This window comes from Hemitrygon akajei, chromosome 3, assembly GCF_048418815.1.
Source record: "Hemitrygon akajei chromosome 3, sHemAka1.3, whole genome shotgun sequence".
NCBI classification, from domain to species: Eukaryota; Metazoa; Chordata; class Chondrichthyes; order Myliobatiformes; family Dasyatidae; genus Hemitrygon; species Hemitrygon akajei.
In genome coordinates this window covers 169,686,454-169,714,086 of record NC_133126.1, presented here as the reverse complement: position 1 = coordinate 169,714,086, position 27,633 = coordinate 169,686,454, and the positions used below count along the sequence as shown (strand labels likewise).

Sequence of the window (27,633 nt, the reverse complement as noted above, 5' to 3'; positions counted from 1 at the left end):
TCAGGGCACAATCTTTCTAAGGCTGTCACATGGACACACACACACACACACACACACACACACACACACACACACACACACACACACACACACACACACACACACACACACACACACACACACACACACACACACACCCTTATACAGTAATAATGTCTGATAATGAATGCTGAGGCCATGCAGGGCAAAACAGAAATTAAACTTTTATGTACCCCAGACTTTATAGTTCATGTCTCTGTTATGATATATACAAGTAGTTAAACTAGCTGAACAAATCCATCATAAAAATAAAATGATTTCACACAATCACCCAATTGCTATGATTACATAATTTTTAAGTTTACAGTATGCTTTCTGGCATTTTTCTATTAATTCCTTTAGAATTATAGATATTCAAAACAAAGCACAGGGCAATTCAGTGACGTTACTTAGATTTTTTCCACCTTAGACACTCTTACATGGAGATCGTTCCTTTTCTTCTCCAGCTCCTGTAGCTTTTTGTAACCATCTGCAGAAAAACGATTCTTTTCCACCCTTTATGACAGATAAGAAATAATATTAGCTAATACAAATATCTACAAGTATAAGTCCTTTTTGGTTCATCTGATTTTTGCAATGTCCAGGGAAGAAAGGTTCTGCCTAACTCCCATCATTTCTCTCGTGGGAGACCACAACAAAACAAATGTGCTAAAATGGTCCATTAATGGGAATTTCCTCTATCCATCTGGCCTTTAAAAGATAAAAACATCAAAGGAGAGATTGCTTAAGCTATAAGGATTCACTTAGTAGAGATTCCTTCACCCATATGTGGAAGGTTGTAGTTAAGTTATTATTATTTTGGCTGAATGCAAGCTCTTTGTTCTTTATAAGGAACATTGGCAGCCTCCATCAACAACAAGTCTGTGAGGTCAATGAGACCAAAGTTCTAAGTTCAAAATTCAAAGTAAATGTATCGTCAAGGTACATAAATGTCACTCTATACAACCCAGAGATTCATTTTCTTGTGGGCATGCTCAATAAATCCATGATAGAATAATATCCATAATATAATCAATGAAAGACCACTTGGGCATTCAACCAGTGTGCAATAGATAACAAAGTGTGCAAATACAAAAAGAAAGAAATAATAATAATAAACAAATAAGCAATAAATATTGAAAACATGAGATGAAGAGCCCTTGAAAGTGAGTTCCACCTAAAACCACCAAATTTTTACTTCAGAAAAAAAGATTAAGTTGGCTGTCTTGATCAAGGACAATGGTTTACTGGGGAGGAGGATTAAGCTAAATAACTTCTGATCTCTCAGTCAGGAGGTGGTGTCAGGTAAAGTATCCTCCTGAAATGGCCAGTTTAGTCTCCTCCGAATACCAGGGTTATGCTGATGAAAGATGCCAGTTAAGCTGAATCGATGTTGAACAGAAGTAGCCAATGTACAATTAATCTTTAATACTTAGCTTATTTTTAATTTATCTTATCAAAATTAAATAGAGATAATTTCTAAAATAGTACAGTATAGTGTTCATTTATGTTCATGATCTAAGGCACAATATCAGGAAACACAGTATTTTCTCTTCAGTGCCTCAGTGGAACTGAATTGCAGAAGTAGAGTGTGGTGAACTACACATACCTGTCTGGACACGCCCCCCCTGCTGACTGCTCCTGTGGCTCCTCCCACAGACCCCTGTATAAAGGCGATTGGAGGCACTGCTCCTCCCCTCAGTCTCCAGGATGTTGTGTGGTGGGCTCTTGCTGCTGACGGTGCTTTCTTCCAGCTAATAAAAGCCTATCTCTCGCCTCACGTCTCAGAGAGTTATTGATGGTGCATCATAGAGTTCGAAGCATCTACGTTATCTATTAAATAGTGTGTTTAGTGCATGCTTCCTGACTGCTGTCTGAAAGCCGATGATGACCAGGCAAGGAAAAGTCTGCAGCTGCTACATCAAATAAAGCACCCTCCAGATGTTCCATTTAAATTTAACTGGTTGAATCCAAAAAAGAAAACAATATTTGGGATTCAGGGGAAGAAACCAATCAAAATACTAAAGCAAATACCTTGTGCTGCTGGATTCAGATTATTTGGTGTTTTCACTATTGGATGTTCAATGTGACCAAAAATCGAATATTTATGACAAAAGTCAAGAAGAAGATCTTTCTTCAAGCATGTATTAAAAGTAATGTTTGATTTTGCAAACAGTAGCCTGCCTTGGTTGGAACATAGAGCAGTACAGCACAGGAACAGTTCCTTCAACCCACAATGTTGAAAAATACTTGCAATAGCACTTTTAGATTTGACTTCTGTCTGAAGCAGAGGTAAGACTTTACCTTATTGTCGTAAGAGTTTTACAATCTGAAATGAAGTCTTGAAACCATTGAATAGATTTGTCTGTAAACTTATTGTAACTTAAATCAAGGTGTAGCAGTGTCTGAAGTGTTGAAAATGATTTGACATTGTTGAAGGCATCTGTGAGTCCAACTTTTGATAGCCTGAAAAAATAGAAATGGGGACAAAAAATGGAGATTTCACAAAGCAAAAATTAGCACCTGAGTGGTAGAACCTCTAGCAAATTAAGATCATTGAAGTGACTAATCTTTTTTCAAAATTCATCTTGAGAAAGAGGAACCTATTGGCAGATTGAGATTAGAGGCTGTAATTTGACTGTGAGACAATAGCAGATTTGTATGACTAGATTTTTAGCAAAGAAATAATCTCATTTACTTCAGCTGTTAAATTGATTGTAAAATTCCAGACCAGAGACATTTTAAGTGTACTAACATATCGACTAATAATATTAATAGGCTTAAAATTGCACTGTGTTATGTCTCACACATAGGCAGAATGCAAATACAGTGATCAATTGGGAGTAAAGTACTGAAAGGGTAAGGCTTTCATGGGTTCAGAACCAATTGAAAGAGGTTGTTGAGATGAAAGCAGAACCCTTAATTGACAGTAGAGTATTATGTGATGTTCATCTGGACAGTGAAAATCCACTTCCTAATCAATGCAAAATTGTGCATATATAATTGTTAATTCATCACCAAATTACAATCCGAGTTTAGAAAATAGCTGGTATGAAATATAGTACATGAAATATAATTTTATTAATGACTATGAGTATTCTCAGAAGGGTCGGTTACTTAATGTCCATTTCTAACTGCCTCTCAATTGAAGAGATATTCAAGAGATCTGGAGTCACATACAGGCAACTATGGGTGAAAGGATGAAAGGCTTCTTCTCTGAAGGACATTAATGATTTAGATAAGTTTTCACAACAATCTGTAGGTTTCATGGTCAGCAATACTGAAGCTAAAGCAGACACACAAAAAAGCTGGAAGAACTCTGCAGGTCATGCTGAATCTGTGGAAGGAAGCATTCCAGATGACCCAAAATATCAACTCTTCAGATTCCTCTATAGATTCTGCCTGACCTGCTGAATTTCTTTGGCTTTTGTGTGGTGCTCCATTTGCAGCCTCTTGTGTCTCCAATACTGAACTTGTATTTCACTCAAGGCTTGTGTAATTAATTATGAGCTGTGTCATGCAGAGAATGATTGTGAGCAATATTGTGATATTATTCTTTTTACTAGAGATAACGCTAAAAATAAAAATCATAGTAACATCAATGTTGCATTAACTTAATTTCTTGATTGATGGGATTCCATTTGCTTGAACCCAAATTCAAAGATATATCAATTTATTAAAATCAATCACTCTATGTGTTTACATACCCCAGCTTCTGCAATTTACAGCCTGCAAGATTATTGAAAAAAATATTCAGTCCATTATCTCCCAGTTCATTCATGCTCAGGTCCAGTTCCATCAATGTCTGGTTGGTTTTGAACACAGATGAAAGTTCCGCACAACAATCACTTGTTAATTTGGTGCACACCACCCTATGGAAAATACAAGAGATGGAGGAGCAAAGTTGTAAAAAAAGGTGATAAGAAGATTTTACTCAACATGACCATTTCCCAAACTTAGCAACAAGAGGACTAGGCTGATATTTTCATTGATGGTTGGGTAGGGTTGTGGTATTGGTCAATAAGTAGTTTAGGTTATTGATTATTGAAATACATATCACTGGGTTGACATTGTTGACTATGCAAAGAGATTACCCTTTCCACAAAGACAGAAGCTGTATGACAGAAGATGTCATAATCATATCTGGGGATTCATTGGATTATTGGCTAATTCCATTGTAGTACATCAGAATGAGAAATAGTTAGAAGTGGCAATGAGGCTCACTGCTTGATTACTTTCAGTTTTGATATGACAGTGCTGAATTTCATACAATAATATTTCTCAGAACATGATTAATAACAGATACTTCAGTGAATGAAGTTTGCAGCCCGGTCCACTCAGAATCTCGCACAATGCAATCATTCCTTCATTCTGCAAGCTGTTGGAGCTGAGGTCCAGCTCTTTCAGGCTCTGGTTTTCTTTCAGGGCTGAGATGAGCTGCTTGCAACTTTCTACTGTGTATGAATTCTTCGCCAACCTTTAAGATACAAAACAAAGCCACCATTATCAGTCTGTTGTGAGGTGAATAGATAAAGAAAAAAAGGTCAAAATGGAAACTTTTAAATCAGAGGGAAACACACACACACACACACACACACACACACACACACACACACACACACACACACACACACACACACACACACACACACACACACACACACACACACACACACACACACACACACACACACACACACACACACACACATTTTTGTGTGAACAGGACATTGTGAATAATTTCATTTACCCCAAACTTTGCAATGTACAATTTTTGTCTTGCAGCAGGTCATACAGATTTTCAGCTCCAGGAGCATCCTCATAAGTTCCCATGATTCCAAACTCAAACGCAAATATAGAATTCAACCTAAACAGAACATAAATTAGCTTGATACAAATTTTATTATCTTAATTCATTTTTGGAATTTGGGTATTGACAACAAGACCAGCATTTATTGTCCATCCCTCTTTGCTCTGTGCCGTTGTTGGTATTTTTGATCTACTGCCATCCTACTGACTCAGTTACAATGCTTCTCCTTATTTACATGTTATCCAATTCTACATAACCCTTTATCTAATAATCACATTAAATGAAACCAAAAACATTGATATCCATCATATAGGTTAATATTTAAGATACGTTATGACTCCTTCCCACCTATTTGACTTGGTAGCCACAATTTTTTTGAAGTTCTCACATAACATAATTTCATTTAAATTAGCATGTTTTGAAGTCAATAGGACCTCAGATAGGTCTTTATGTTGCAATTGAACTTATAAAGGGTGATTTTTTTTTAACATGCAATTGACTAGCAATATATTAACATATTATTTGATTTCTTTTCATGGAAAGTAAAGCCAGATTGAGTTAGAGGCACAGAAGAACTTGGAAACAGAACCTTCAGCCCACTAGTCCACACCAACCACAGCATCTTCCTTGCTGGACACCGTCGCCTGTGTTGGCCCATAACACACCAAGCCCTTCCCCTCCATGTACCTAAACCATAACACCAGAAGATATAGGAGCAGAATGAGGCTATGCACCCATCTAGTCATCTCTGCCTTTTGATACATTTCACCTCTCAATACCATTCTCCTGCCTTCTCCCCATAACCTTTGACACCCTTACTTATCAAGAACCTGTCAACCTCCACTTTAAATATACCAAATAACTTGGTCTCCACAGCGATCTGTGGCAATGAATTCCACAGATTCACCATTCTCTGGCTAAAGAATTTCCCCCTCAGCTCTGGTTAAAGGGACATTCTTCCATTCTGAGACTGGGCTCTCTGCTCCTAGATGCTTCCACTATTGGAAACATCCTTTCCACATCTGGTCTATTTAGGTCTTCCAATATTCTGCAGATTTCAATGAGATTCCCTTCATTCTTCTAAACTCCTGCAGGTGCAGGCCCAGAGCCATCAAAAGCTCCTCATATTTTAACCAACAAGAGAAAATCTGCAGACACTGGAAATCCAAAACAACACGCACAAAGTGTTGGAGGAACTCAGAAGACTGGGCAGCATCTATGGAAAAGAGTACAGTCACTGTTTCTGGCCGAGACCCCTCATCAATCCTGATGAAGATTCTCAGCCCAGAACATCGAACGTACTCTTTTCCATTGATGCTGCCTGGTCTGCTGAGTTCCACCAGCATTCTGTGTGTGTTGTTTATACCTTAACCATTTCACTTCCAGGATTGTTCTCATAAACCTCCTCTGGAACTTCTGCAATATCAGCACATCCTTTCATAGGTATGGGCCCAAAACTGCTCAAAGTACTCCATATGTGGCCTTATAAATTCCAAGCATTACATCCTTGCTTTTATATTCAGTCATCTGGAAATGAATGATAACATTCCATTTGTCTTCCTTACCACCAATTCAACCTGCAACTTAACCTTTAGAGAATCCTGTACTTGGACTCCCTAATCCCTTTGCACTTCCAATTTCTGAATTTGTTCCCTGTTTAGAAAATAGTCGATGCCTTTATTCCTTCTGTAAGAGTGCATGACCATACACTTCCTTACACTGGGTTCCATCTGTCATTTTGTTGCCAATTCTCCTAATCTGTCCAAGACCTCTGCAGATTCCCTGCTTACTCAACACTACTTCCCCAACACACCATTCTTAATAAAGGAACCTAACACCTTACCAACTCCTGAAGTCAGGCTAACTGGCCTATAGCTTCTTGACACTTGCAATTTTCCAGTCCTCCAGAACCATTCCAGAATCTAGAGAATCCTGAAAGGTCACACTACTGCTTCAACCATCTCTTCAGCAACCTCTTTCAGAACCCTGAGATGTAGTCCATCTGGTCCAAGTGACTTATCTATCATCAGACCTTTCAGTTTCCCAAGCTCCATTGTCTTAGTGATAGTGACTACATTCACCTCTGCTCCCTGCCTTTCTCGGAAATCTGATCCACTGTTAGTGCCTTCCACAGTGAAGACTAACACAAAGATACTTATTCATTTTGTCTGCCATTTCTTTGTTCCCCATTACAAATGTCTCTAGTGTCATTTTCCAGCGGTCTGTAGTCAACTTTTTTGGTATCTTCTTTTATATTATTGGCTAGCTGACCTTTATATTTCATCTTTTCTCTCCTTATTGATTTGTATATAACTTTCATCAGTTATCTGATGAAGTTGCCTTGTATATAACTTTCATCAGTTTCTTTTTACAGTTGCTGCATCTTAGCTCTACCCACGGAAATTCTACGTCTTCTTATCCTACATCACTTCTTTCTAAGGCTTTTAGATCATTTAATTTGAGGAATGTTACAAGAAAGCATTCAAAAATGATGCATAACCGAAGAACAACTTACATTTAAAAGAGCAATTGAAATTGCCATATCAATGGAAACAGCAAACAGAGATGCAGTTGAGTTGCAGTCAGGAACAAAAGTGAACATTATTACAACACATAAGCAGAAACCGGCCTGGCTAAACAAATTTAAAGGTGAAACTTGCAGAAAATGCAGAAACTTGCAATAAACTGGGGGACACATGCAAAGAGCATGTTGGGCAGATAAAAATAAATGAACTGCACAGGGAAGAGAAAAGTATAAAAAGGCCAAGTTGCATTTTCAAAAAGAACACTAATCTGCATGCAGAACCACCAGCCTTGTGGGGACATGATTGGCTGAGACAACTACAACTTGATTGGAGATCAATGAAGCCATCTGAAAGTGCATTTGGAAAGGTACTGGATGATCCCACAGCAGTGTTCAAGGATGGCTTTGGAAAACTCAAACATACCAAGAGTAGTGTTAAATGAAAATGCTGCATCCAAGTTTTGCAAAACCTGTCCAGTTCCTTATACCATCTGTGATAAGGTAGCCAGTGAGAAGGCTGAAAGAGTTCTTTTCAAGTTTGAGTGGAGCCCATGGGCAATGCTAGTGGTCCCAGTAACCAAGAAGAATGGATCTGTGATGATTTTAAGGTTACCATCTACCCAGTACTAAGAGTAGATCAATACCCTCTGCCCAGGATAAAAGATATCTTTGCAGAACTTTCTGGAAGAAAACACTTCAGCAAAGTTGGCCTGGCTAAGGCCTACTTGAGACGGAGATGGAAGAAGAGACCAAAGTTTTTCTCACCAAGAACACCCACAAAGGGCTTTATCGCTATAATAGGCTTATTTTTGGAGTAGGAGCTGCACTCTGGAAGAAAGCTATGAACCCGGTGCTGCAAGGTTGCCCAAGCACTCAGTGTTACCAGTAAGGATGACAAGAAACATCTCCAAAACCTCAAGACACTGATAGAAAGACGAGAAGATTATGGCATGATGTGACAAGTGTGAATTCTTTAAGCAAAGCATCACTTACTGTGGTCATACAATTCATGCTCAAGGATTACACAAGTGTGATGAGGAAATCCAAGCAGTGGTGGATGCCCCAAGGCCTAAGGATGTGTCACAGTTAGGGTCCTTTTTAGGATTTCACCTACTGTAACAGGTTCCTGCCAAACATGACTACTGGACGCTACCGCTTGAACTCATTACTACAGATCTGGACAAAAAGACAGAGGACAAAGTAGTGTGAGATGGCTTTCAAAAAGGTAAAGGAAATGGTGACATCAGACACTGTACTGACACATTATGATCCACGTTGTCCAGTGAGGTTTGCCTGTGATGCCCCACCTTGTGGTACAGGTACAGACATGTCACATGTTATGAGTGATGGAAGTGAACAGCCCACAGCCTTTGCATCACCTTCCCTTACCACCACAGAGAAAAAATATGCACTGATTGACAGAGAGGCCTTGAGTCTGGTTTGTGGTGTAAAACATTTTAACCGGTACTCGTATGGGAGAGAGTTTACCCTCATTACTGATCATCAACCACTGGTGTCCATTTTCAATCCACTGAAGCATGTTCCACCAACAGCAGCAGCACGAATGCAGAGACGGGCTCTGTTCCTTGGAGGACACAATTACAAGACTGAATTCAAGTGGATGATTAATCATGGAAATGCTGGGAGATTGTCCCATTTGCCCTTGGAAAAGAAATCATTGGAAAAATTTACATAAAAGGACACATCTCTTGTCATATTCTCCCTAATGCAAATCAGAAGTCTCCCTCTTACAGCAGAAATTATCCAAACGGAAACCAGAAAAGACCCCACACTGTCTCAGGTCTACCTGGGCACCCAAAATGGCTGGAATGTGCAGCAGAACTCCAGATCCCCCATTTTTACAAGTGCCGATATTAACCTGCTTTTGACAGATGTTGCCTAAAGTGGGTATTGAGAATTGTACCATCCAAGCTAAGAGCTAAAGTGTTAGAAGAGCTACATGCAGTTCATCTAGGCGTGGTCAGAATGAAAGCATTGCCTCACTTTTGTCTGCTGGCCTGAGATAAAATAGCAGATCAAGCACCGTTCATAATGCCAACACATCCAGAAGATGCCAAGAGCATCCCTGGGAATGGCCTGCATTGTTCTGGCAGAGGATTCATTTGGATTTTGGGTACAAATTTCATGGGACTAGTGGATGCAGCTACAAAGTCACCTGAAGTGTCCCAATAGCCTTCACAACAGCCTCACACACTGTTGGTGTATTGATAAGCCTATTTGCAAAGTCTGGTGTTCCAGAACACTTAATCAGTGATAATGGACCACTATTTGCGTGGGAACGGTTTCGTGCATTCCTAAAAATGAATGGAATAAGACATATTACATCTGCACTGTACCATCAGCTACAAATAGCTTGGCGGAAAGGTTTGTCCAGTGTCTAAAGAAAGCACTGTGAGCAACGTCAGTAGAACACACGACACTAACACTGAAACAGAAGCTCACCAATTTCCTCCTTGTATTTCGTAATGCAATACACTCCACAACCAACAACTCACCAGCTGTGCTGCGCCTGGGTCATCTCTTACGCTCACATTTGGATTTCCTCAAACCCAATATCATAAGGAGTTTGCAGGACAAACAGCTGAGACAAACTGAAGACTCCTCAAACAAGGAGGTTAAATGTTTCATTCTTTTGGACACGCAGTCCTGCTGAGGGACTACAGAAATGATCAAAACTGGGTACTTGGAAAAATTAAGGACAGAACTGGACCACTCTACAAAGTGGAGATTGCATCTGATATCATCTGGAGATGACACATCAATCAATTGAGGAGACTAGTGTCAATTGTTAAAGAAGATATTTGGCTACCACCATCAGAACCACTTCCTGCAGTCCCAGAGTCAACTCCTACAACCACCATGGAGGTGGCCCCAGAATCTGAGAATGTTTCATAGCCACAAGTCTCACCTGCCAAACAGAGTGCTACCCCTTGTCAGAAAAATCATTATCCAACAAGAGTAAGAAATCCACTGCACTGATTAAATCTTAAAGCCTAAATGGGACGATTTAAAATTTACTGCACTGTAGATGTCTGTATATAGTAGTTGTACTGTGTAGCATATTCTGTACATAGGTGAGATACATTCTATATTGAGTTGGAGACCTTTGACCAGCCACCAATCCAGACATCAGAAGCTTGGAGAGGAGGGGACTTCAATCAGGTCCACTGTCTGAGGATAAACGGCAGGAGCGGGTTAATAGAGCTTTGACCAGCAACCAGTCAACGTCTGGGATTGATTAGTAGGAGCAAATTAAAGTAAGTCAGGGGCAGGTGCAGCAGCCATCATTGCAATGGTCAGAGAGTGGTGATCTTAACTCTTTGAGGCTCCAATGAAGAGAGTCTTCACTCAGCCAATGCTTTTTCATTTTCTTCTTTATATCTTCTCTGCTCAGATGGTAGGGATGACAGGCAAGATAGTGAAATGCTCCTCTTGTAGGAAGGCAGGGAAACCTCCAGTATCCCTGACCACTACAGCTGTGACAAGTGCATCCAGCTGCATCTTCTAAAAAAAACACATTAAGGAGTTGGAGCTGGAACTGGATGAACTGCAGATCATTTGGGAGGCTGAGGGGGTGATTGATAAGATGTGTGGAGAGGTAGTTACACCCAAGGTGCAGGGCACAAGAAACTGGGTGACAGTCAGGAGGTGGAAAGGGGTTAAAGAACCAGTGCAGAGTACCCCTGTGGCCATCCCCCCTCATATCACCTTGGACACTGTTGGGGGGTGGGGTTGACCTAACAGAGGATATTTGCAGTGAGCAAGTCTCTGGCACTGAGCCTGCCTCTGTGACTCAGAAGGAAAAGGGGGGTGAAGAGGCATGCCATGGTGACAGGGGATCCATTAGTAAGGGGAACATATAGGAGATTCTGTAGGCGAGAAAGAGATTCCCGGATGGTATGTTGCCTCCTGGGTGCCAGGGACATCTCAGATCGAGTCCTCAGCATTCTTAAGTGGGAGGGTGAACAGCCAGAAGTCGTGGTCCATGTAGGTACCAATGACATGGATAGAATGAGTGATGAGGTTCTGCATTGGGAGTTGGGTGCTAAGTTAAAGGGCAGGACCTCCAAGGTTGTGATCTCAGTATTGCTACCCATGCCACGTGCTGGTGAGGCCAGAACTGGGAGGATTATATCATTTAATACGTGGCCAAGGAGTTGGTGTAGGAGGGAGGGCATAAGCATTTTAGATCATTGAGCTCTCTTCTGGGAATGTGGGACCTGTACAGAAGGGACAGTTTGCACCTGAACTGGAAGGGGTCTAATGTCCTAGTGGGAAGGTTTGTCAATGCTGCATGGTGGGGTTCCAACTAGAGATGCAGGGGGATGGGAACCAGAGTGCCAGAACAGTTAGTGGAGAGGCTGTGGAAGCAGATGTTGGTGAGACTTCAGACAAAGTTAGGCATCAAAAGGTTGAGCTTGGTGTGACCAGTGTCCTGAGCTGCATGTATTTCAATGCAAGAAGTATCGTAGTAAAGGCAGATAATAGTGCGAGGATGAGGTAGCTGGTTTACAAACAGAGGCAATGTGTAATGAGGAGAGGCTGTTGTTAGGGCAAAATTCCTGTTAACAGGATGAGTTACAACGTAAAAAGAGGGCAAAATTGAAAGAGGTGAATACCGGGCGAAAGTGTTGTATTTGAATGTGCTCAGTATATGGAATAAGGTGAATGAGCTTGCAGAACAGATACAGATTGGCTGGTATGATTTTGAAGGCATCACCGAACCATGGCTGAAAGAAGATTATAGCTGGGAGTTTAATATCCAAGAATACACATTTTATCAAAAGGACAGACAGGAAGGCAGAGGAAGAGACGTTGCACTGTTAGTAAAAAATGAAGTCAAGCAACAATGGTGTTGAATCATTGGGGATAGAGCTAAGGAAGTGCATGGATAAAAAGACCCTGATGGGAGTTGTATTACACCTAAACAGTGGTCAGGATGTGGTCTACAAATTACAAAGGGGGATAGAAAATGCATGCCAAAAAGGCAATGTTACCTCAGTCATTGGTGACTTCAATATGCAGGTAGATTGGGAAAAATAGGTTGGTGCGAGATTCCATGAGGTAGAACTTCTAGAGTGCCTTTGAGATGGCTTTGTAGAGCAGCTCGTGGTTGAGTGCACTAGAGGATCAGCTATTCTGGACTGGGTGTTGTGCAAGGAACCAGAATTTATTAGAGAGCTTAATGTAAAAGAACCCTTAGGGTCAAGTGATCATAATACGATTGAATCCACCCTGAAATTTGAAAAGGTGAAGCTACTAAAGTCAGTATTGCAGTAGAGTAAAGGGAATTACAAAGGCAAGAGAAAGGAGCTACCAAAATTGATTGAAAAAGAACACTGGCAGGGATGATGACAGAGCAACTATAGCTGGAATTTCAGGAAGCAATTCAGAAGGCACTGGATATGTACATCCCAAAGAGGAAGAAGTAATTTTTAAAGGAAAGATTACACAACCATGGCTAAGATGAGAAGGCAAAGCCAACATAAAAGCCAGAGGGCATGTAACAGAGTAAAAGTTAGTGGGAAGTTAGAGGATTGGAAAGCTTTTAAAAACCAATAGAAGGCAACTAAAAAGTCATTAAGAAGGTAAAGATGGAATATGAAAGTAAGCTAGCAAATAATATTAAAGAGGGTACCAAAAGTTTCTCCAGATTCATAGAGTGCAAAAGAGAGGCGAGAGTTTATATAGGACCGCTGGGTAATGATACTGGAGAGGTAGTAATAGGGACAAGGAAATGGCAGATGAATTGAAAAAGTATTTTGCATCATTCTTCACGGTGGAAAATACAGGCAGTATGGTGGAAACTCCAGGTGTCAGGGGTCATAAAATGTCTGAAGTTATCTTAGCTAGAGAGAAGGTTCTTGGGAAAATGAAAGGACTGAAGGTAGATAAGTCATATGGAACAGATGGTGCATGTCTCAAAGTTCTGAAAGAGATGGCTGAAGAGCTTTCAAGAATCACTAGATTCTGGAATGGTTCCAGAAGACCGGAAAATTGCAAATGTCACTCCACTCATCAAGAAGGGAGAGAGGCAGAAGAAAGGAAACTATAGGCCAGTTAGTCTGACCTCAGTGGTTGGGAAGATTATGGAGGTGATTATTAAGGATGATGTCTCAGGGTGCTTGGAGGCACATGATAAAATAGGCCATAGTCAGCATGGTTTCCTGAAGGGAGAATCTTGCCTGACAAACCTGTTGGAATTCTTTGAAGAAATAACAAGCAGGATAGACAAAGGAGAATCGACTGATGTTGTGTACTTGGATTTCCAGAAGGCCTTTGACAAGGTGCCACACGTGAGGCTGCTTAACAAGCTATACGCCCATGGTAATATAGGAAAGACAGTAATATGGATAAAGCAGGCTGCTTGGTAGGAGACAAAGAGTGGGAATAAAGGGAGCCTTTTCTAACTGCCAGTGACTAGTGATGTTCCACAGGGGCCTGTGTTTGGACTGATTCTTTTTACAATGATTTGGATGTCAATGACTTGGATGATGAAATCAATAGCTTTGTTGAAAAGTTTGCAGACTATATGAAGACAGACGGAGGGGCAGGGAGTTTTGAGAAAGTAGAGAGGCTACAGAAGGACTTAGACAGATTAGGAGAATGGGCAAAGAAGCACAGATAGAATACAGTGTTGGGAAGTGTACAGTTATGTTCATTGGTAGCAGAAATGAAAAGGTTGACTATTTTCTAACTGGAGAGAAAATACAAAACACTGAGGCACAAAGGGACTTAGGAGTCCTTGTGCAGGATTCCCTAAAGGTTAATTTGTAGGTTGAGTTTGTGGTGAGGAAAGCAAATGCAATGTTAGCATTCATTTCAAGAGAACTGGAATATAAAAGCAAGGATGTAATGTTGAGACTTTATAAAGCACTGGTGAGGCCTCACTTGCAGTATTGTGAGCAGTTTTGGGCCTCTTATCTTAGAAAGGATGTGCTGAAACTGGAGAGGGTTCAAAGAAGCTTCACAAAAATGATTCCAGGATTGAATGACTTGTCATATGAAAGCGTTTGATGGCTCTGGGCCTGTATTCGCTGGAATTCAGAAGAATGAGCAGTGACCTCATTGAAATCTATCGAATGCTGAAAGAGTGGATGAGGAGAGGATGTTTCCTATGGTGGGAGAGTTTAAGACCAGAGGACACAGCCTCAGAACAGAGGGTGTCCTTTTAGAACAGAGATGAAGAGAAATTTCTTTAACCAGAGTGTGGTGAACGTATGGAATTCTTTGCTGTAGGCAGCTGTGGAGGCCAAGTCTTTATATATATTTAAGGCAAAAGTTGATCGATTCTTAATTGCTCAGGGCATGAAGGGATACAGGGAGAAGGCAGGGGATTGGGGCTGTGAGGAAAATTGGATTAGCCATGATGAAGTGGTGGAGGAGACTCAATGGGCCAAATGGCCTAATTCTGCTCCTATATCTTATAGTCTTATGGTCTTTGTAGCTCAGCAAGAAAGAGTATTGTGTATTTAATATTTCAGTAATACTTGAGTAGTCTTGTATATCTCTGTATATATTGTTTCATTAAGCATTCTTGTTCGTTTAAATAATTCATTATGGGTTATATGTATACAGGATATATGTGGATTGCATATGTCTTGCTTAAAGTAAGCATTATATAAGACTCACATTTTAGCCTCCTGTGTGTTGCTTTGAATTAGTTTAATATTTTGAAATTTCAAAAAATAGCATTTCAAGAATATCCAGATATTTGTAAGAAATATGAGCAAATACTTAGGACTTAGAATACATTACCAGAAGAGAATTGCATTGGATTGAATTGCGCCTGGTAGGTATCTAATTTTTTTTCTGTATTGAGGAGAGCAAGCAGGGAAAGGGACCTTGTTGGATCGATCTGACATGAAGCTGGTACAGGCTTAATGGACTGAATGGCCTTTCTGCCTCATAATCATTCTGTGATATTTAAGGAGCATTCCATTGTATAATTTTACCACAATTATGTTACTGAATGGAGTGATTTATAAAAGAGGAATAAAAGTGCAAATACCACAGACAAAAACAGTAGTCACATACCCAAGCTTTTCCAATTTACACTCTTCATTCTTCAGTGCCTCACATAGTCGTTTCAGTCCCTCCTCACCTATTCTGTTGAAACTTATATCCAGCTCAGTCAGGGTCTTGTTCGTATTAATCATAGAGGCGAGCTGTTCAGAGCAACTGGCAGTTAATTTATTATTACAGACCCTGGAAATAAAAGAAAACATATAAAATTATTGGAAATACTGACTGACATCAAAATACTACACCTGACAGCACAACATTCAATTCAACGCATTTCAACTAGGAATTTCCTACAGTTGCAACTATCTGGAAGAAAGTTAGTTCAAATGATGCTTTGCTTCCAGACACTCTCTGCAGGGATCATTTCCACAAAAGCCAACGCTAGAAAATTGGTAAGAATCCGGGTGCAATCACATTTTTTGGTTTACAATTTTCCAGAAGTTCTCAGAGGTTTACGAAATAAGCACAGATAGTAAAGGAAAGGTGTTCAATTCATTTCAAAAATTTATTTTCACAACTACTTTTAAACATAACAACGTATCATTGTGTAAGACCTGCTGAATAGAAATGGGAGGCGGAGCATGGATTTTTACAAGCATCTTACTTTTGCAGTAAATAAAGCTGTAAAGTATTTGTTTACCTCAGGATTTGCAGTGTACAATTCTCTTTTGTTAGAGCGTCACATAACAAGCTAACACCCTTGTCCTGTATATTATTATCACTCAAGTCCAAAAATGTTATGCTCTGGTTAGTTGGTAAGACTTCAACAAGTTGCTCACAACTTTTGTGAGTAAGATTATTTCCATCTAATCTATATAATAAAAACAAAGAAATTAGCCAGGAATATAAAGGAAATGCCATTCAGATACAGCAGATATTTCCTTTCAGTATTGTCATCAACACTAAAAGTGACAATAAACCTCAGAGCATTGTCTGCAAAACTTCTTGCCTTCACTCTTCTGAAGGTTTGCAGATATTAATTATGAAAGGATCTATACATGCTGAGCCAGATTATTGTTTTATAAGCTAGCTTTGTAATTGGAAATATGCTCATCATAGTGGAAACAGCTTCCTTACTTCAGACTTTGCAGTTTGCAGTCCTGCCTTTTCATCACACCAGAGAGTATTTTCATCCCAGTATCCTTGATATTGGCTCCAGATAATCTAAATACAAATAGAAATAAAAAAGGACATGTTTCAAAATTACACCTCATTTCATAAAATCTGAAAATTGCCTTCATGTCACTATTTTCAAGTCCTGTCGTATCATTTAATATATGTGATCTTGATGACATCACAGTCAGCATCTCAATTTTTCTTTCACCGATATTCCTAGGTTTTTACATTGCCTGCAACCCATTATAAGAGCAGAAAGCTTTAAACTTGGCTTTATTCCTACAGACTCTTGGAAAATATATGGGATAGAAACAGGGGTTGTCCATTTATTCCCTTACGTCTTTTCTGCCATTCATTCTCTGACATCTATGTCATGTTTCAGCACTGGCCTAATATCGCTGATTTTTACTTAATTTTTAAACATTTATTCTGTCTTCAAAACACTAGGTGGCAAAGCCTTCACGGCGTTTTGGAATAATGAAATGCATGGGTTCACCATCCTGTGGGGAATAACCCACGTGGAAGCTCAACAGGACCTGAAAGGGACAAATACGATACAGCTGAAGCAGGTGTGAAAAGAAGATGAAAGGAACGCCCAGACTTCAAGCGGACCTGAGAGGGAGAAAGGTGTTGTGGAGTTGAAGCTGGCCTGAAAGGGTGAAAGGTCTGATGGAGCTCGGATAGTCTGGAATAGTGGTGGCTGGGTGGAACTCAAGCAGACTTCAAAGCTGAGCTGAGGCAGACATGAGGGTTTTAATGGTGGGATGGGGCTCACGGGGACTGGAAATAACAGCACGGTGGAGATCAGGTGTATAGGAAAATCAACAGCGTTGAATAAACCAAGTGCAAGGGTGGTCAAAGCGTGAATAAATAGCCTTTGTGTGGAAAACTCAAGGTGTACAGAAATGGTAAGCGGAAAAGCCTGCTTCCAGATGTATGATTCCAGCTCGTTTGGTTTTCCCAATCTTTATGTAGATTATTAAGCTCGTGAATATTTCACTACCCTCATCACAAGTACCTTTCATATTCTGCTCAGTAGCAGGAATCCTGTGAATTTTCACTGCAAGCTGACAGAAAGGTTGAAACTTAGGCCAATGCATATATTTGCGGAGAATAATTCCTACCTGGAATTTATTTCAATATTTTGAAATCACATCAAAAGAATAATTGAGTTATAAATGGATGAAAGGCAGAAGAAACTGGGCTTTTGTTGATGTACAATACTATTCTGGGCAAGTACCAAATTAAAACTGAGAGTGTTTGATGTAATTTTTTTGACATAATTGTACTAAAATAAATGATGGATTATGATGGAAATACATACAGTGGGATTTTGTTCTACACACAGATCAATATATCTCCGAACACCTGACAGGAGTTGTATCCAGAGGTAGGAATTCAACTGCTCAGCAGAAGGGTTAACATGGTCTTTGCTCTCTGTCACTGACAACGCTCGCGTTTGTGTTTCCAGGATTGTCCTGAAATTTCCAAGTATTAAAGGGATTTTCTGAACAGTGTCACAAGAGAACCTAGAAGAAAACTGAGATCCTAAACATTGTGTCTTATTTTAATTTCTATGATAATTTACCTTCATTGGTTATAAAGAAATTCAAGATGGCATTGAAGGCTTTTTAATTTTAGGAGCCAGATGAATTTTAATGAAGCTGCATTGAAATGTGAAGTCATATTTGGGAACATAGTTGGCAGTGTTCAAATTAGTCATTTAGTCTTTTGTAAGTTATGCTTGGATTCTTGGTGAACACCGATGGAATAGTGCTTGGAGTAAAGTACAAGGTAATCATCCGTTAAACTGTTGTAACATCTACCGTACTTTAAACAGGCAGAAGCGGTTGGAGCCACAGTACAAATGATGATATTGTGAATTGCAAACTGAGCTCACAGCATGACAAAAAGTAGCAGAATCTGCCTGACTCTGGAAGATGACAATATAAAATACACAAAACCAGATACTCACTTTATCCCACTAAAATAATTTGCAATGAGAAGCAGTCTCTGTATGCCAATAGACGGCAGTTTATATATAGAGAGATCCAGTTCTTGGTAGTTCTCTTCTGACATCTGCAAAGCAAAAGCCAGTGCAGCACATTGAGCTGGTGACAGAGAACCAGATTTAAAGGTTCCAGTCTTGAAAGCAGCCTTTATATCATCAAGGGCAGAGATGTCATTTAATTCATTTAGGCAATGCAAAATGTTGATGGTTTGCTCAGGAGGAATTCTTTTCTGCAAAGTCTTTTTCAAGAATTTAGCAAGTTTCGGTGAGTCATCTTTAGCTGTGTCAACTGCCACAAGCCCTCTTAAAAACTCCTGACTTTTTTGTGTTCCTAGTCCGCAAAGGAACCTGAGAAAAAATTCCTGACATCCTTTCTTAACTGCACTCTTGCAGGCCTCTTTGCATATCAGGGAGTAACTGAGCTTTTCGTACAACTTGAGTTTTTTTCCAAAAGCATTCTTTTTATGGTTGTGATAAGAAAGGAAGACATACAAGGCTGCAAAGTACTCCTGGACTACCAAATGGACAAAGGAATAGTTGGTTTGTTCATTTTCCCCAGCAATCTCTTTACAAAGGCCGCCACAAACAAATGCGATGTCAATTCCATTATCTTCCAAATCCTTTTGACTAAATAAGACTGTCTGGGTAGCATCTTTGGAGCTCTTTTCAAAAGCCAGCTTCCCTAATGCAAAGACCGAGTTTTGCTTTGACTGCAGAATTTTAGTCCGTTCACTGCCTTTTGCTTGTTCGTTTTTTCCCTGCTGGTATATAATCAGATAAACTAGGAATTGGGAATAGACCTCTGTAAGCGTTTGGGGTATCTCATCCATTCCTGCGGATTTCAACACAGCCTCCAAAACAGCAAACAGAGTGCAACAAAAAGCAGGGACTAGGCACATGAAGAAGAGGCTCCGCTGTTTCTTCACAACCTGGATAATTCGCTCCACCAGTTGATCATCTTTGCATCGCATACGGAAGTAGGCTTCCTTTTCCGGGTCTTGGAAGCCCTTGATTTCAGTCATCCTGGTTATGAAGCTTTCGGGTATGGCATTTTGAGTTCCAGCCCGGGTTGTTATCCAAATAGTAGCTGAAGGAACAAGTTGCCCTTTGATGAGATTGATGAGTAAAGTAGCAGGTGTGACAGCCATGTTCACATCTCGACATACCATGCATTTGTTAAAGTCTAATTCCAGTTCACCGTCCGATAGGCCATCAATAATAAACATGGACTGGATTGATTCATTTGCCAAAATACTTTCACAGTTCTCTATATGTGGGTAATGCTGTTTGACAAGGTCAGGTAGACTGATTTCTTTTTTTACTGTGGACAATAAACTAAGCTCGCGGAAGGAAAACCTGAAGATGAAATCGTATTTGCACAATGCAGCTCCTGTGGCCCAGTCGCAGATGAGTTTTTGCACAAGAACCGATTTTCCAATCCCAGCTATACCCCTTGTAACTACAGTCATGGGGGCTTTGGGCTGGTCAGCTGACGGCTCAAACAGGCGATCAAGTTCAATAAAGTTCTGTGAAGCCTCATCGGGCCGATCGGATTCATTCATATCCACCTCAACGATGCTTACTTTGACAAATCGCTGGCACAGCGGGACTGAGCTTCCGCCCTTCTTCCCATATTCTACCATGTACTGAAACCAATCTCTTGATTTATTTTTGTGGATCTCTTTGAGATTTTGTAAATCAGCCTCTATGATGGAAAGTAAAAGTAGAGGTTAAAAAGAAAGACTTTTTAGATCAATGTCATTGCATCTCTCAGGCTTAATTGGTTAAACTGCAAATAAAAAAACAGTATCCAGGAAGATGGATTCCATTTAATTATCTCAATTTTATTTCAGAATGAAGAAAACAAGCACTTTGCAAATGAAATTCAACCCAATCGGATATGGGGAAAATGAACAGGCTGGAGGCTGCAAAAATAGATGGAAACATGATCATAAATTAAAAGACAGAGAATTGGGGCACTATGGATGAGTGATATTTTGACAAGAGCAGGGATGGAATTGGATGCAGGAAGTGGAGCTGTGGCTGAAATCCATTTTGCATAGGTGAGGCTGAGGAAGAAAGTGGAGACATTACAGGTGATACCAAAGGAACAAATAAAATTTTAGTAGCAAAGACTTAGAGGTGGGTGTAGAGGTGGGCATTTTATATGAAAGTGGAGAGAAATGAACTTGGAGTTAGTATGAAAAAACGAACAGGAAGGAATAAGATCCAAACTAAGAGAAATAACATACTTAAATCATAGCTCTGAATCTCTGTTTTTGTACTTACCCGTTAGTGGTTTTCCTGGGACACCTGAAAATTTAAAAAATATCATGAATAATTTATCCAAAAATATTAATATTCTAATTGTACACTAAGCACTTGTGATGATAATTAATGTGATTACCTCCATAGTAGTTAACAATTGTCTTGTTGTCCATGGAAACTGACACAGGTCCAGAGATATGATCACTTTGAATATTGGGTGCAAACAGTTTTCCATCACCACTGACATTCTGATGAGTCTCAATGTTTTTGCCTTAAAGATAATAACAATTTAAAATAATAGATTATCTCATTACAACATGTTTTATTCTCAAGCAAACTGCATTTTAATTAATTGCTTGCAGTTATGCTAGTTTTCTATAGTTGCCCCCAAAAGCACATTTTCCAACGATATTTTCAGAAGTACTTTCTTGGGCCCTGTTCCATTATGGGGCCCAAATACATTTATTAGTTAATATGCAAAATTATTTTGTTACAAACAAATATATTAAACTTTGACTTACCTGTTGCCATGGTGCCAATATGCGGATATTTGCACAATTAAGAATTTGGAATTTGAAATTCCTGAAAGAAAAAATACCAACAAAGCAATTTGTTTTTCAGTACTGTTTTAAATTGCCAGAGGCTATTTGAGGCACATGCCTTTGGGAGTATTTAATAGGTAGTGGGAGCTACCTATTACCAGTCCTGGATATAACAACCTTAAGGAACAAAAGTATGGAATGCTTCATCAACATCCATGTCATCCTTGCACAGGGGCCATGATAATCTTCTCCATATCATTCCAATTTTAGTATGTGTGCTGCCGAAGTGAGCAGGTTCAGCTTAGCTACTAAGCCCGAAGGAACCATTTCTACTGACAGGAGCAGGGGCAAACGTAAAGGCGGGTTACTGATGCCTTAAAATCAGTCACTTTGGACAGTTGGGGCTCATCAAATGTGGTTGGCAGCTCATCTAGGAGAAAGAAGACCCTGATTTGAAACCTCTGATGTCTTGTAGTTATACACTGATGGGGAAGGCTTGTGGAGTAAACCGTGAGGAAAATAATCCAAAGCTGGAGTCCCTAAAGTAATCCTACGGTGAGTTCAATGCTGGCTGCCAACTCCTGCAATGCTGCTGGTACAAAACTGTATCGGTCTCTGCCATTCCTTAGGATTTATCTGATACGTGAAGAGGGGGGGAATTTTACATGGCCAACAGCTTGCTCTCCATATTGTACTGTCTAGGCTTGCGTATCTAGACAGCTAGGACGCATCATCCATGGTCAACCCTGAATGTTGTAAATTATATTTGATCTTTTATTTACTTGTAATGCCAGAAGGAACAAAAACCAATCTGAAATGGCTAGGCAACACTTTCTTTATATTTATGATATCTATTTATATATATTCTTAATCTGAATTCTGATGTGATTCTCCACAAAATAATGTTTGTATTTTTGGATCTTTATGAGTTGAAGGTAGATGAACAATTGTTCCTGACGAGAGACTGAACTCAGAAATCACCAAGTTTTAAGTAAGTTTGAATCCTACAGAAGAATTCAAACTGTTGGCTCTAAGCTATGCAGGTGCACAGCAGTGGTCTGAAATGGTCGCATGCACATAGGCTTTGTTGCCGAGCAGATGGAATTTTCTTTTATAGCATTGTTTTATTTAAGTGCTGCGCAGTTTTCAGGCCATGTAAATATTTCCTGCTCAGATCAATAGCTGGTCAGCTCAGCTGTTAAAAATATTAGAGAGGACACTCTGCTTATCCCACTGCCCTGTACTCTCTATGCTCATGACTGTGTAGCTAGGTACAGCTCAAAATTTTCTGATGACTCCACTGTTGTTGGCAGAAACTCTGACTGACGTGTATATGAGAGCGATAGATTATCTGGTTGAATGGTGTCACAACAACCTTGCACACTAGCAGCTGGAATTCATTAGGAGTTTGAGGAGATGTTAACAGAGACTAGCAAATTTCTGTGGGTGTACGATGGAAAGCATTTTGACTGGTTGTACCTCCTGGTATGGGGGCACCAACGTGCAGCAATGAAAGAGACTACAGAGGGTTGTAGAGTCAGCTAGCTCTGACACAGGTACAACCCTCCCCTCCACATTTGATCACTTCAAGAGGTGGTGCCTCAAGAGGAAACGTCCATCATTATGGACCTTCACCATCTGGGACATGCCATCTTCTCATCACTACCATCAAGAAGGAGCCTGAAGACCACACTCAATGTTTTAGAAAAAGCTCCTTGCCCTCTGCCAACACATTTCTGAATGGTCCATGAACAATACCTTGCTATTCTTCTGTTGCACTGTTTATACCTTTAGTTATTTGTTTGTTATAACTTATAGCAGGGGTTCCCAACCTGGGGCTCAGTTAAGGGTAGGGATCCATGGCACAAAAAAGCTTGTGAGCCCTTGACTTATAGTAATTTTATGTCTCGCACTGTACTGCTACCACAAAACAACAAGTTTCACAACATGCGTCACTGATAATAAACCTGACTCCTGGTCCTTTGGTCCACCATATCCATGCCAGCCATGATGCCTAATCCCACTGGCCTGCCCTGCCCTCTACACTGCCTGACATCTTCTATATCCCCAGGTGAAGGATGCAATGTTTCCAAATCTCTTAATCTCTAGTCAATTCCAACTGGTATTCTAGACACTGTGAATGAGTGTGACTGTGTAGGAAAGAGATATTTTTACTTCTAGAGCCTCAGATTAAGTCTCTTCCTTATTGTCCACATTTTTGATTCCATCCACAGGGTGTAACTGGACCATCATACTCCTACTGTCCTATTTGTTATATTGCATTGTGCAATTTAGGGTTCATAGTGCCTTATACTAGTTTACCATTATGCCAAGTATGTACACAAATAACACACCATATGGGCTATGCACAGGAAATCAGGCCTGATCTGCACTTGGTACTTGTTTGATTCTTGTCACTTAGAACAGTGCAAGACCTTTGACCTATGATGTTGTGCCAAGCTAATTCCTTCTGACAGCAAACAGTCATTATCCCTCCATTCTCTGCAGATTCAAGTGTCTATCTGAAAACCTCAGAAAAGCCTCTAACGTATCTGCCTCCACCACTACCCCTTGCAGTGCATTCCAGGCACCCACTGCACTCTGTGTAAAAGATAATTTGACCCTCACTTCAACTTTGAATTTTTCTCCCTCTCAGTTTAAATGCATGCCCTCTAGTATTAAACAGGATAAAGATATTGGCTACCCAAGTTATATCGCTCATAAACTTATAAACTTCAATCAAGTCTCCCTTTCACCTCTACTGCTGTAGAATGAGGAACACTAGTTGGCCCAACCCCTCCTTATAGTGTACATCATCTAATCCAGGCAGCATCCTGGTCTACATCTCTCCGCAGCATCCCTTCTTCACCCTCTCCATATCCTCATGAGGCGATCAGAATTGAATGCAATTCTCTAAATGTGGCCTAACTAGAATGTTTTAAACTGCAGCTTAACGTCTTGAACTCAGTGCCTCCATTACTGAAGATCAACATGCCCTACACCCTCTTTACCACCTTGTTGACTTGCACAGCCATCTTCAGAGAGCTATGGACTTGGCACCCCCCCCCCCACCCCCAAGACATCTCTATACATCACATGCACTGTGAAAAACTTTTCTTTTGCATGCTGTCACACAGGTCATTTCAAACCATACTGTAGGTACATCACAGTAATGCAAATGGAAAAGAAGTAACAGAATACAGAATATAGCATTGGAGTTACAGTTGCAGAGAAAATGCAGTGCAGGTAGGCAATAAAGTGCAGGCATCATGACAGGTAGATTGCGAGGTCAAGAGCCCATCTTTAATGTATAGGATGTAGTGATAAAATGTTCAGTAATAGTATTAGAGCAAGGATACAAATCCGTTCATCCCTGACATCCCCTACCATGGGACTCCAATCTCACCAACTCCAACAAGAACTCGCCTTGCCCTACACCATAGTATCAACGAGGTGAAACAATTGACATCTGTCACTAACAGCCTCTGACAACTAAGTCCAACTCTTGGATTTCACATGTAGCTTAGCTACTAGACCCGGCAGAACTGTTTCTACTGACAAGAGAAGGGGCAAAGGTGGACCACTGGTGCCTCAAAACCAGTTGCTCTGGGCAGGTGGGGCTCATCAACTTTGGATTGCAGCCTCCCTGGGATAAGGCAAACACCGATTTTAAACCTCCACTGCCTTGTGGCTATATCCACCCATGGGAAAGGCTTCGGGAATAAACCCCGAGGAAGGACTCGGGAGTTGGGGTCCCTAAGGCAGTTTGATGTTGTTTACAACTTCACTCTGGCAACCTCTGTGACGACACTGGTGCCAAGCTGTATCGCCGCTGGCCCTTCCCCTGGACTACATCAGTGACATGGAGAGGGGGAACCCTCTGTATGGGCAACAGCCGGTTCTTCAAATCTTCCCGCCCAGGCTTGTGCCCTGGAGAGGTCAAAGTACACCAGAGGCACAAATCCATGATCCCCTGGGATCGACAGCTGCCTACTACTACTATTCACCAAGGTTTGCTTTACCCATGGTGAATAAGCCAAGACATGACTGATAATAGACCATGGGGTCCATAACTAATTTATATTCCTGTCTGGGTTAACTGTTGGGTACTTCAGGTTCCTGGGTGTCAATATCTCTGAGGATCTCGCCTGGTCCCAACATATCAATGCAGTTATAAAGAATGCAAGACAGCAGTGATACTTCATTAGGAGTTTGAAGAGGTTTGGTATGTCAACATATACACTCAAAGACTCAATGGAGAGCATTCTGACAGGCTACATCATTGTCTGGTATGGGGGTGGGGGGGGGGGGCTACCACACAGGACCAAAAGAAGCTGCAGAGGGTTGTAAATCTAGTCAGCTCCATCTTGGGTACTAGCCCACAGAGTACCCAGGACATCTTTAGAGAGCGGTGTCTCAGAAAAACAGTGTCCCTTATTAAGGACCTCCAGCACCCAGGACATGCCTTTTCTCACTGTTACCATCAGGTAGGAGGTACAGAAGCTTGAAGGCACACACTCAGCAATTCAGGAACAGCTTCTTTCCCTCAGCCTTCCGATTCCTAAATGGACATTGAACTCTTGAACACTACCTTACTTTTTTTAATATATAGTGTTTCTGTTTCTTGCACAAATTTTAATCTACAAATGATTTGTATTTAATATACATATACTGTAATTGATTTACTTATTTATTTATTATTATTATTTTATTTTGGGTTTTTTTTGTTCTAGATTATGTATTGCATTGAACTGCTGCTGCTAAATTAATAAATTTCACATCACATGCCGATGATAATAAACCTGATTCTGATTCTAATATAAATATAAAAGAAAATTCTGGAAATACTCAGCAGATTAGGGTGTGGAATAAGAAATAATTAACATTTCAGGTTGATGATCTGATGAAAATTTCTGTTAAAACGTCATTCACCTAAAACATTGACTCTTTTCCCCACTCCACAGAGATAGTGGTTCTAGTAAATTTTATTATTGTTAATTTGTTATGTTAAAACATGAAATCTTTCAGAGAATAGCTTCAATCGATAGATGGATTTTTTAAAATAAGGTACAACTCACCACAAATACTCAGAGCTCTTTTCCAGCATTAACTTCAAGTAGAACCCCAATAAATTCAACACTTTGTTCAGATATCTGTGCAAGTTTGTTACTGATGTCTTGAAAGACACAAGGATTTTTTCTCTGGCTATATTTGTCAAGCTCAACTTTCTTTATTGAAGCCATAAAGGTTACATATTAACAACTGAACTCCACTTACAGTTCTTCTCAATAACGTTATTTTATTGTATTTGGTTTCATTGCTTCTTGTTCAACTAATTTGCTCTTCATAAAGAAGGTACTGGAGTCCAAAGATTTCTGTTTCAGATTTCATAAAATTAATGATTGCTAATCATAAATGTTGATATCTTGGAAAACAAATTTATGGTTTAATATTACATTTCAGCCATTGCGAACACAAAAGGATTTTAAGTGCTTTAACAATTTACTGATGCTGAGTTGACTGTTCTGCTCAAGACCAAAGCTGCTGCTGGAACCTAGTCTTGAGTTCCAGTGCTGGAACAGACCTGAGGTTTGTTGTTGCATTTTTCTGCTCAGTTGCCTGTTTTCATGGCTGCCTCTTGTGCAATTTATACTTTAATATTTGATGTATTGTTTTGCTGTGCTTTGGCACGTATAATTGATTTCACCTAGCCAGAAAGATTAAATTAAATAATGAATAGGTGATATGTTTATGAAACCTATCAATCTCTCAATCATCATTTATGAAACCTTTCACACAGATTGCACCCAATTTCAATAAAACAATTTCAGTTTCTATTACAATAATAACAATCCAGCAATTGTAACGTGTTTTGATGATAAGGATTAAATGAAGGCAACTGAAAGTAGTTTATGAGTTTATGTGCAAAAACTGTTGTAACATTAAAGTTATTTACATGCAATGTTGGAATCAAGCACAACTGTAAACAAGAGAAATATTGTTAAAAGGCAATTAAACATCATAGAAGCTAAGTTAGTTGAATAAGAAATGAAGTTTTGACTCTCGGAATTTCTTAAGTAAACCATTTTCATTAGAGAGCTTAAGGTAATGGAACCCAAAATGGCCCAAGTTTGCTAACCATACGAAGATAGATGGAGGGGCAGGTAGTATTGAGGAAGCATGAAGACTGGAGAAGGAATTATAGAGATTAGGACAGTGGACAAAGAAGTAGCAGATGGAATATAGTGTAGAAAAGTGTATGGTTTTTGTTAGGGCATTTTTGGGGTTAGGATGTAAA

General features: G+C 39.9%; 1 protein-coding gene and 1 non-coding gene across 2 annotated transcripts; both read right to left on the bottom strand.

The window, feature by feature from the left end:
* Window positions 1-26,526, bottom strand: LOC140724596 (NACHT, LRR and PYD domains-containing protein 3-like). The gene is made up of 13 exons (XM_073039021.1): window positions 26,414-26,526; window positions 21,315-21,375; window positions 20,933-21,064; window positions 20,815-20,838; window positions 18,490-20,230; window positions 16,476-16,562; window positions 16,039-16,209; window positions 15,411-15,581; window positions 4,769-4,885; window positions 4,325-4,495; window positions 3,726-3,890; window positions 2,323-2,484; window positions 1-534 (listed from the first exon to the last, which is right to left on the bottom strand). The coding sequence occupies exons 2-13, from the start codon at window positions 21,322-21,324 to the stop codon at window positions 429-431; spliced, it is 3,057 nt and encodes a 1,018-aa protein (XP_072895122.1). The 5' UTR covers window positions 21,325-21,375; window positions 26,414-26,526; the 3' UTR covers window positions 1-428.
* Window positions 21,523-21,629, bottom strand: LOC140725828 (U6 spliceosomal RNA). Its single transcript, XR_012098478.1, has one exon. It is a non-coding gene; the product is annotated as a U6 spliceosomal RNA (small nuclear RNA).
* Window positions 26,527-27,633: the final 1,107 nt, after the last annotated feature.